The sequence below is a fragment of the Setaria italica genome, chromosome I (genome assembly GCF_000263155.2).
Source record: "Setaria italica strain Yugu1 chromosome I, Setaria_italica_v2.0, whole genome shotgun sequence".
Taxonomy (NCBI): Eukaryota; Viridiplantae; Streptophyta; class Magnoliopsida; order Poales; family Poaceae; genus Setaria; species Setaria italica.
Genome location: NC_028450.1, coordinates 29,042,229 through 29,052,337, shown reverse-complemented (window position 1 = coordinate 29,052,337; position 10,109 = coordinate 29,042,229). Strand labels below are relative to the sequence as shown.

At 45.4% G+C, this 10,109-nt stretch overlaps 2 protein-coding genes across 2 annotated transcripts; both read left to right on the top strand.

The window, feature by feature from the left end:
* Window positions 1–3,063, top strand: LOC101784075. Its single transcript, XM_004952859.3, has 4 exons — window positions 1–188; window positions 286–388; window positions 1,598–1,984; window positions 2,640–3,063. The coding sequence occupies exons 1-4, from the start codon at window positions 91–93 to the stop codon at window positions 2,766–2,768; spliced, it is 717 nt and encodes a 238-aa protein (XP_004952916.1). The 5' UTR covers window positions 1–90; the 3' UTR covers window positions 2,769–3,063.
* Window positions 3,064–3,727: 664 nt separating this feature from the next.
* On the top strand, window positions 3,728–7,477 carry LOC101783671 (pentatricopeptide repeat-containing protein At5g65560). The gene is made up of 2 exons (XM_004952858.2): window positions 3,728–6,571; window positions 6,961–7,477. The coding sequence occupies exon 1, from the start codon at window positions 3,899–3,901 to the stop codon at window positions 6,359–6,361; it is 2,463 nt and encodes an 820-aa protein (XP_004952915.1). The 5' UTR covers window positions 3,728–3,898; the 3' UTR covers window positions 6,362–6,571; window positions 6,961–7,477.
* Window positions 7,478–10,109: the final 2,632 nt, after the last annotated feature.

The window sequence follows — 10,109 nt, the reverse complement described above, 5'->3', positions numbered from 1 at the left end:
CTGCGCGCTGTCTTCTGCTGTTTCTCTCCCTTCCTCCGCACTTCCTCCGATCGTCTCGCCTGCGGCGCCGGCGACCGTCGGGCAGCGGCCATGCGGGTGGCACCCAAGGTGCTCGTCCTCGTCCGCGACACCGCAGGATACGGCGCAGCCATCGCCGACGCTCTCCGCCCGCCGCCGGGGCTCACGAGGTTTTCCCTCCCACCCAAAACCCTAGCCTAACTTTCCAACAAGCGCATAGGCATAGCTCCCGCTCACTGCCGCTTTGCCGCTGGATGTTTACGGCAGGGAGTCCTCGCCCTTAGAGCTCCCCCTCGGAAAGTACGGCCTCGACGGCGAGAAGGCGTCCGTCGAGCTCCTGAGCTTCTCCGATTCCAGTGGCTCTCCTCAGGTAAGGCCCAATAGGGTTTCTACCAATCTTATCGATTCGATTCGTGTGCTTCAAGTTAGAACTTAGCTAAATGAACGAAAGGCTTGCTGTTTCCATTGTTGGGTGAATGAGCTGAACGTTACTAGACAAACAACTGTAATTCTGTAATAAAATGTGCATGGGGTATTGCAGATTTGCTCCATCAAACTGGAAGATTGATCTCCTTAAGGAGTTTTATTGTGCGTTGAAAGTCCCTTCTGGTATGGCAACATAATTGTGCTTGGAAATTTTTTTGGCAAGTCCAGGACAGTGAACACAGGCTGTGTCCCTGTCGCCGATTTGTTGAACTCCCTGAGAAATATAATTTCCTGGAAGCTGCAGGGTTCAGAAACTTTCCATTCTTCTGGGTTTGGTAGTAGTGAGTGTAGGCTGAGACCTTCCTTGGTGGAAAAGAGAGGAAGATTTGTTTCACATATTTATCAACTTGTCATGATTTAGAACATACTGATAAACTGAAGCTAGGTTGTGGGTGCCACTTTGTCCTTGTCTTTGTGAATTTGCATCCTGACCTGATCTCATTGAATGCTTTGTGAATGCCAACCTTGTTTTTGCTGTTGTGATCCTGCCTACATCTTTACTTGCAATACTCTGCCTGATGCATCGATACTAAATATGTTTTATAGCCACTATAAAGTAATTATGTTTTCATGGATTTCATTCTTAAATCTCAATCAACCTTTCAGTTTTGGACAGCATCAAAATAACACTGCACGGTAATCATTATGCAAGTTCAGGCAATCAACGTAATGGAAAAGGGACACTTCCATTGTGGGGTTCACTATTTTTTTTTCTTGCTTGAGTTTTATTAGATGGAATAATGAAATAAGCAATGCTTTGGGAATTTTTAACGTGTTTCCTATGCAATTGGTTTCATCTTGTTTCTGCTAACAATGTTTTATTCTGTGTCAATATTGTCCTTTTTAAAATTGTATAACTGATATTCTGCTGTCAGTAAGCTAATGTGACTTCCAAATTGGACAACCATGAGGGCTGTTGCCTGTCAAGCTGTTAGTACACTGAAACTGAGGATTATTTGCTAATGAAGAATTGACTATATTTTGTTATATGGCATGAAGCATCAGTTGTGCTGCTGAATTTGAATCTGCACTGTTTTCCCTTCTGCACTCCATAAGAAAATTGTTGTATTTAAGCTCTGTCATTTATTGCCAGGTGACTATTTTTGTTGTGCCAGATTATAAGCCCCCTCTTGCGGCTTGTGCTATGAATGAGGTCTTAGAACTGATTTCTTCTGAAGCTACCTCCACTGAGCAAGTTTTGATTGTCCCATTCATCACAAGATCATCAAGCTATCATCATGGAATGGAAAATGCAACAAAAGCATCACCTGTACTTCATGGTGCTGAAATAGGGGCAACAACTGACTTTACTCACTTGTTTGTTGATGGGACTACTAAACCTCCTACATCCTTGCAAATACGTACTGAACCAATATTGTGTTTGCTGGAAATGGTGCGCGTGTTGAAGATGCCTACAGTTCTTTTTGTTGCTTCTGGTGGGCAGCAGCAAGGCAAAAGCTCTACAGTTTCTGATCTTGAGGTAATCTTGATTATTCTGTTGAATGATTGAATCTGATTGAATTATTCTTTACCCACATATAAATCTCATACCTTGGATAATTATGTGCAACTCTTTATTTCTGCCTTCCTTTGCTTCTGTTGTGACCCCCATCTTTGGTAGAAACTCTGCAGACTATGTTGGTACTGAAAATTGTCATAATTGTTCTGATCAAATTGGAAACAATACTGAAGCAATAGGCACATGAAGTAGCAATGTTAAAATGGATTAACCTGTGACCTTGGCACCTCCCAAGCCTTTAAGGCTGTAACTAAGCTGAACTCTCTGAAAGATTTATGTCAACAGTAGATAGCATTTGCTTTTTCAGTCTTCTTGTGTTCAAATAGAAAGCAAATACATGATGTTTCTGGCTATGATCATCCTGTCTAGTTCTTGGTGTTTCGGAGTTTGTATATTTATTGTTGCAATGTAAAAACTTTTACACATCCTGAGTTATAATATTTTTGTATGAAGCTGTGCGCACAGCTGCACATAGCAGTAAAAGCCTGTATGACACGAACGTCTAGTTCAGTTCTGAAGAGCGAATACTGTGAAAGAATGTGAATTTTATACTTGTATAAGTTGCAAATTGCAAAGATTGTTGCTTTTGGCTCACCCAATTTCACCCTCTTGTCAGATACTGCAATGCGTAGGGGAGCACTTGGCCAGGCACACCAACTTGGAGTTCAGCAAAGAATCCATTCTGGAGAGAGGGATCGAAAAATCACCAATCATTCAGGAACCCTGGCGCGAGTTATATGGGTGACAAAATTCTTGCATGTTGGCACCCTTTGGTCTTAGCTTAGTCGGCCATACATGCTTTGAGTGAATTGTGTGGTGTTTTTGGTGCTGGAATCATGATAGTTCTGGTTTCTCACTCTCTGTTAAAGTCTGTAATAGTTCATATAGCTCCACCGGCAGTTGAACTTGTAGACTCTGGATCTCTGATGTTTACCCTGCAGTTGAACACGAAAGGAACATTCCTAGAAAACAGTGTTCGGAGTTCAGGTCTTATAAGCTTCAATTCTTCGGGGCATTTGTGTTTATACCCCTGCTTTCAAGTGCAATTGTAATTTTTCCCTCGTTTTCTCAATTTTATGATTTTACCCTCGACTATTCACAAGTTAATGCAATTTTATCCCTAGTCAATGGTCAAAATAGGGGTGAATACATAAAAACCAAGGGTAAAAACACATTGACTCGTGAATAGTTAAGGGTAAAATCACAAAGTTGAAAAAAAATGAGGGTAAAAACACAGTTGTACCGGGGCAAGATTGAACAGAGTAAATACTCGAGAGATCAAAACTGCACACTTGTATTGATCATATTCACATATTTATACATGTACAATGAGTTCAGCTAGCGCTACGAACAGACGAGAGCGGGTCACGCGGGAGCGAGCGGAGAGAGCAGACGGCGTGGCTAGCGCGAGCCGCAGCGTGCTGGGGCGCGGGTAACGCGGTAGACCGTTCGCCCTGAGAGATGCACTGCTTGCTTAACAAAGATCACCAAAAAGTCCAATTCTTTTGTTTCTGAACGATAATCTTCAGCCTAACTCTGAAGTTCAGTCTTATACAGAGGTCTGCGTTGCTGAAAGTTCTGTAGTGGGAGTTCATATAATTTGACGAAATTCTGCTATGGAAAAAATCGACAAAATTCTGACGGAATTCACCCTAAACTCTCACGTGGGCCCATTCCAGCCCAACGGCGCAGATCTTACGAACTTACGAGAGCTCGTTTGGGCGTCAAACCGCACACGAGATCCCCAACAATGGCGACGGCGGCGTGCGGCGTGCGGCGGGTCCGGCGCTAGTTGCTGACGTGCCATCCGGCCGTCGCCGCCATCGTCCCAAGCTATCCATCTCCGGCATTCCCCCAAAGGCCCAAACACCTCCCATGGCTTCCCCTCCGCCCCCGCCGTCCCCCGCCGCGCTCATCGCCCATCTCGCGGCCGTGCTCTCCTCGCCGGACTGGCGCTTCCACCCCTCGCTCCCGCACCTTCCGGCCCTTCTCGCGCCGTCCCTGCCCCGCACGCTCCTCGTCCCGCTCTCGCTCCGCCTCGCGGCCGCCGTCGCCCGCGCCGCCGCGCCGTCCCGCCACCTCCTCGACATCTCCCTCCCCGTCGTGCTCCGCCTCCACGCGCTCTCCCCGCCGCCGCACCGCCCGCTCTTCGACCGCCCCTTCCGCTCCCTCCTCGCCCACTTCTCCCGCTTCGCCCTGACGCCGCTCATGCTCCGCCTCTTCGCGCACATGCACCGCTACGCCCCGCCCGCACCCACGGGCGCCACCTACAATGCGCTCATCCGTGCCCTCTGCCGCCGCGGCGACCTCCGCCGCGCGCAACGGTACCTCAGCCTCATGGTCCGCTCTGGCTGGCGCCCCGACGCGTTCACGTTCAACTCCATGATCGTGGGGTACTGCCGCACGCAGCAGGTTGAAGTGGCCCAAGACCTGTTCGATAAAATGCCGCTCAGAGGGTTCCCGCAAGATGTTGTCTCTTATGCTGCACTGGTTGAAGGACTCTGTGAGACAGGGAGGATTGATGAGGCACTGGAGTTGTTCAGGGAGATGGAGCGGCCAGACATGCACACATACGTGGCCTTGGTGAAGGGGTTGTGTGATGCCGGAAGAGGGGAGGAGGGGCTCTGTATGCTGCAGAAGATGAAGGAGCTGGGATGGAGGCCAAGCACTCGTGCTTATGCAGCACTGGTCGATTTATGGTGTAGGGAGCGGATGGTTGATGAGGCTGAGAAAATGATGGAGGAGATGTTTGACAACGGGTTGGCCCCTAGTGTTGTAACGTGCACTGCTGTTGTGAACGCCTACTGCAGGGAGGGGAGGATGAGTCGTGCAGTGAGGGTATTTGAATCCATGAAGTTGAAGGGGTGTGAGCCAAATGTGTGGACATACAATGCATTGGTACAAGGTTTCTGTAACGAGGGGAAAGTGTACAAAGCAATGGCTTTGTTGGACAAGATGAAGGCATGTGGAGTAGAGCCAGATGTAGTGACTTACAATTTGCTGATTCGAGGCCAGTGCATCGATGGGCATATAGAGAGCGCTTTCAGATTACTCCGTTTGATGGAAGGAGATGGTTTAGCTGCTGATCAGTATACTTGCAATGCGCTGATTGATGCTTTGTGTAAAGATGGGAAAATCGATGAAGCTTGCTCTTCTTTTGATGGCCTAGAAGACAGAGGCATAAGACCAAATTCTGTGACTTTCAATACACTGATAGATGGGTTATGCAAGGCTGGTAAAGTCGATGCCGCACAGACGTTTTTGGAAAAGATGATCTCAGCAGGTTGTTCACCGGATAGCTATACATACAGTCCATTCATTGAAAATCTATGCAAGACCAAGGGATCGCGAGAAGGATTATCCTTTATAGATGAGATGCTGCAAAAGGATGTGAAGCCCTCAACGGTCAATTATACGATTGTAATCGACAAGCTTTTCAAGGAGAGAAACTATGGATTAGCCACAAGAATGTGGGGACAAATGGTGTCACTGGGGTGTAGTCCTGATGTAGTCACTTATACTACGTCTGTCCGTGCATATTGCAATGAAGGCAGGCTTGATGAAGCAGAAAATGTTGTGATGGAAATGAACCGAAGTGGGGTCAATATTGATGCAATGGCATATAACACTTTGATGGATGGGTATGCAAGTGTTGGGCAGACAGATCATGCAGTCACAATCTTGAAGCACATGACGAGTGTGGCTTCTATGCCAAACCATTTTACCTTTCTGATCTTGCTTAGACATCTTTTAAAGAGGAGGCTGGCTGAACATGTGCCTTTGAAAGCAACTCGTGTTTGGACAACCATAGAGCTTGCTGATATCTTTGAATTGTTTGAGTTAATGAAGAAGAATGGTGTTCCTTCTAGTGCAAGAGCTTATTTGATCATCCTGGAAGGGTTTTCTGAAGATAGAAGATTGGATGAAGTGACTTCATTGGTTTCTCGTATGAAAGAAGATAGTGTACCTCTGAATGAAGATATATGTACTGCTCTTGTTAATTGCTTTTGCAAATTGAGGATGTATCCTGATGCTTGGGCATTGCTTTGCTCCATGATTGGACGTGGTTTTTTACCGAACTTGTTGTCTTACCAGCATCTGCTTTCTGGGCTTACTGCTGAAGGACAAGAGGATAGGGCTAAAGAAATATTCAGAGATTCCAGATGGAAAGACTACAATCCTGATGAAATTGTATGGAAAGTTATAATTGATGGCTTCATAAGAAAGGGTCGCTCAGACATGTGCCACGACATGATATCCACATTAGAACAGATGAACTGCAAACTAAGTGATCAAACGTATGCAATGCTGACTGAGGAATTGTCTACCAGGGAATAGGCTGTAAACTAACACACTCATAGCTCACAGCAAAGTCTCCGTCAGTTGTGCTTATGCAAACTGTGCCTTCCGTCAGTTATGCTTATGCAAACTGTGCGTCATTCCGTGCTTGTTCACGCACAGGTTGTGTACCAGGCTATGCACACTGGAGTTGTATAGACCTGGATCATTGAACACACAGTCACACACTGCGGTCATGCCCTCGGAAAGGTAATTAATTGATTCCTTCTGCTGTGACTTCTGTATCATCAATGCTTATAGTTGTAATGCCCTGTTGAAAGCTTTTGAACTAGGTATTAGATATCATATTCCTCTTATTTATTCTACATACCTTTACTTTCATGTTGACTAAGCGATATGACAGTAAAGGTCGAACACCATGGAGAAATAGTCTGGTAATGATGCATGGATTCTGAGATTTCTTTTTTTTAAAAAAAAATAACTCCTTGTACTCTTTTTGTATGGATGGTACGGATTTTTAAAGGGAAAACATTGGTTTCAATAAACTTGACTATATTAATTTGTTTCAAGTGTCAATAGCACCGAATGTATTTGTCTCCAAATTCATCAATCTGAAATAATGTTTCTTGTTTTTTTAGAACTGTGCATAATTGAAGTTCAGTAGAATGGTGGTGCTCCAGAATGACCTGAGAAGCTGGATATGAGACATCAGACCGTTCAGTGTTTATGCATGCATGCAACAGCTTTCAGGGGAGTCGACATCTGCTGCAGCCAAAATCCCGTATCAGGTTTTAAGTTTCTAAAGAAACCCTTTTCTGAAAAGAAAAGAAAAGAAAAAGATTCGCCAAGGGCCACTTTGCAGTAACCAAACCATTTTTGCTAGGGGATCTGTTGTTGGCAGGTATTGTTATCTGCGACAACATACAGTTGGTCCGAGAGACATACACATTGTGGATGAACTTGCACATTGCACGTTCTCGGAAAAGAAAAATCGTAGCTGTAGCCTGTACTTCTTTTACTGCGGCTATCAATTTGTGTAAAGCAACATCGAGCAAATTTCTGACAAGGGAGCAATATAGTTTGATTTACATGTAACTGAATCTGGCCACCTCCGGGCAAAGAGTAAAGCATGGGTGTCCATTTGTGACAATCATATTCCGTACTGCTCGCCGTCGCCGATATGTATCATACTTCAATCATGAGTGCAAAGTTGGTCACCGACTTACCGGACCAAAGAAAGTTGCACTCGCGCCGTATGGTGTGCGGCGTTGAGCTGTTGTTATACACGCCGTAGTATTGGAATGAAGAGGCGCTTATAGTGGCTTGAAGTAGCTGAAGACCAGGGCGGCGTTTATACACGGGAGCCAGGACCTCGGCCATGCAATGGTGCCACACACGAGAGTACCAAAACGAGGCCAACAAACCCAGACCTGATAGTGGTTTCGGAGGTGTGGATAGAATGCAACACGAGGATCTCCTAAAAAGAGAAAGCTCTCGGCAATTTTTCCTCTTTCGCGGAGATCAAAGAAGTGAGAGTTGGTCCTTGGCGGCACGGCACCTTGATGCTCTCTTTTTGGCAGAGTAGACTTTTGGTTTTTCCTTTGAAAAAAAGCATCTTTCGTGCCATTTATTTTAACCTTTGTTTTTTTAAAAAAGCATCTTCTACATACATTATTATATGCAATGAAATTGATACATTCTCGTGCCATTTCATTTATACAAGAAATCCCAATTCTGAAAATTGCAATTTTATGGCAATTAAAGCAAAATGCATTATTATATCTGGATATGAAACCGTTAGATAGAGAGCATTGAACGTTTTACAGCAACGGTGTCCGTGGTGGTGGTGCCGATCCTAGTGGTTTTTGTGCGCGCCGGTGCCAGGTCACCTTCTGCCAATGGCAACGCCTCCCAAAGTCCGAAGTCCAGACGGCCTACGAAACAGGGCCCACCTCTGCTCAGCATCCAATGATGATGCAAAAAAAAGGAGTAGAGCAGCAGCATGCCAGAAGCGCCTTCCGGAGGCGATCCAGCAGACACTGACAGATGGGCCCAGAGACCCGGCAACCCACGCTCCAGCCGCTCGCCGCCCGCCACGCCCCCCTCACCGGCGGTGCTCTACGGCTCTGGTTCCGCTCCACGGGTGGCACGTCAGCGATGTCCCCGGTCGGGACGTGCAGACGCCGCCAGGGCTCCGGTCGTCGTCGGCGCGATGGCCCCAAGCAGGAGCGAACAACGCTGCCGGCCCCACAGGCACACGTTCGGGCACGGCTCGCGCTCGTCGTCGTCCCAGCCTCCCAGGGCGACAGGGCCCCACAGGCAGCCACAGCCCAGGGCGGCAGGTTGGCCGTGGTGGGTTAACGAGGACGTGCAAGTTAATTAATTGGCGTCGGCATGATGGCTCCTGATCATTTCTTGTTGGAGGACTTGTTTGTTTTCTTTCGAAAAGTATACGGGGGGCTTTACTATTCGTACCAGTACGAAAAAGATCACGGCCGTTATGAATACAGTTAACGAGCTGTGCCGACGCTCCGTACCCAGGCTTTCAGAGCTCTGTGATACAGCAACAAGTTGTGCCAGCAATAATTCAATAATGCTGATGTGCAGCGAGGCCTCCGACCATGGCCCATTGGAGATCCTTTATAGTCTAATGTGTTGCTCGTTGGCCTGCAAAAAGCCAAAAACTTAGCTACTCCCTCCTGGCATCAGCAAGTGGCCTATTGGAGATGCTTCAGGTTAGACCATGTTTTGAATCCATCCCGATTATACATTAGTAGCTGCTTAGCCCAGAGTTAGCTTGGTTGGACCCTATGTAGAAGGATCTCAGCTAGTAGGTATTAACTATTTAACTGATCCTGTTTGGATGTACTCTAACTAAAATTAGTTACCTATAAATTAGCTATCAACGGGATCTCGGTGATTTTGACTTTTATTATAAAATTGCTAGTTTTTACATGTTGCTTTTTGAGTGTTTGGGGGTGATAGGAGTATATTTTACTTTCAAAAAAGAATAGGAGTAGATTTGTCTTAAAAATGAGTTTCATAAAATATATATTTGCTATATTTTATAGATATAAAAAAGTAGTAGTAAAAGGTTTCTCCTAAGGCCAGTCTTAATGGGAGCGTCATGGGAGTTTTATGGGCATTAAATCTCATACCACATCAGCAAAACTGTTGACTTGGCATGCTAATTATGAGGAGAGAGGAGAAGAGAGTTTCATTCCCATGAAATCCATCCGGCACATTTACCAAGTCCATGAAAATCCAATGAAACTTGCACTGAGCATGTTATTATTTCATGGCATGACATTTGATCATAACACAAAGCAAGAATTAAATGATGCAGGCTATCTATGAAAGCGACAGTTTCATTTCACTGAAAGCGACAGTTTCATTTCATTGAAAAGCTGACATGGCACTCTTGGTAACAGTGTCGATGAAATCATGCACTGAGACTGGCCTAAATGTACTTTATTGATGGGAGGAGTTGCATACTCAAAACATGTTAGGTGACAATTGAATCATATTGAAGTGAGCTAAAAGTTAGAACCGTCACTCAAAAAAAGGGTTAGAATTGGCTGAGCCTAGCTTCATAAGGGAGTAACGGTTTTTATGGAGAGGATTACGCACGTGGCCTGACCTTTTGATTATTTATTTCTCATTCAAATTCTACATTTTCAAAATGTTATACTCCCTCCATTCCATAACATTTGAGGTTTGGACAATGTCTTTCTACACGATTTGACGTATTTAATTTTAAGTTAAAAAAATCATAGTACACCATTTA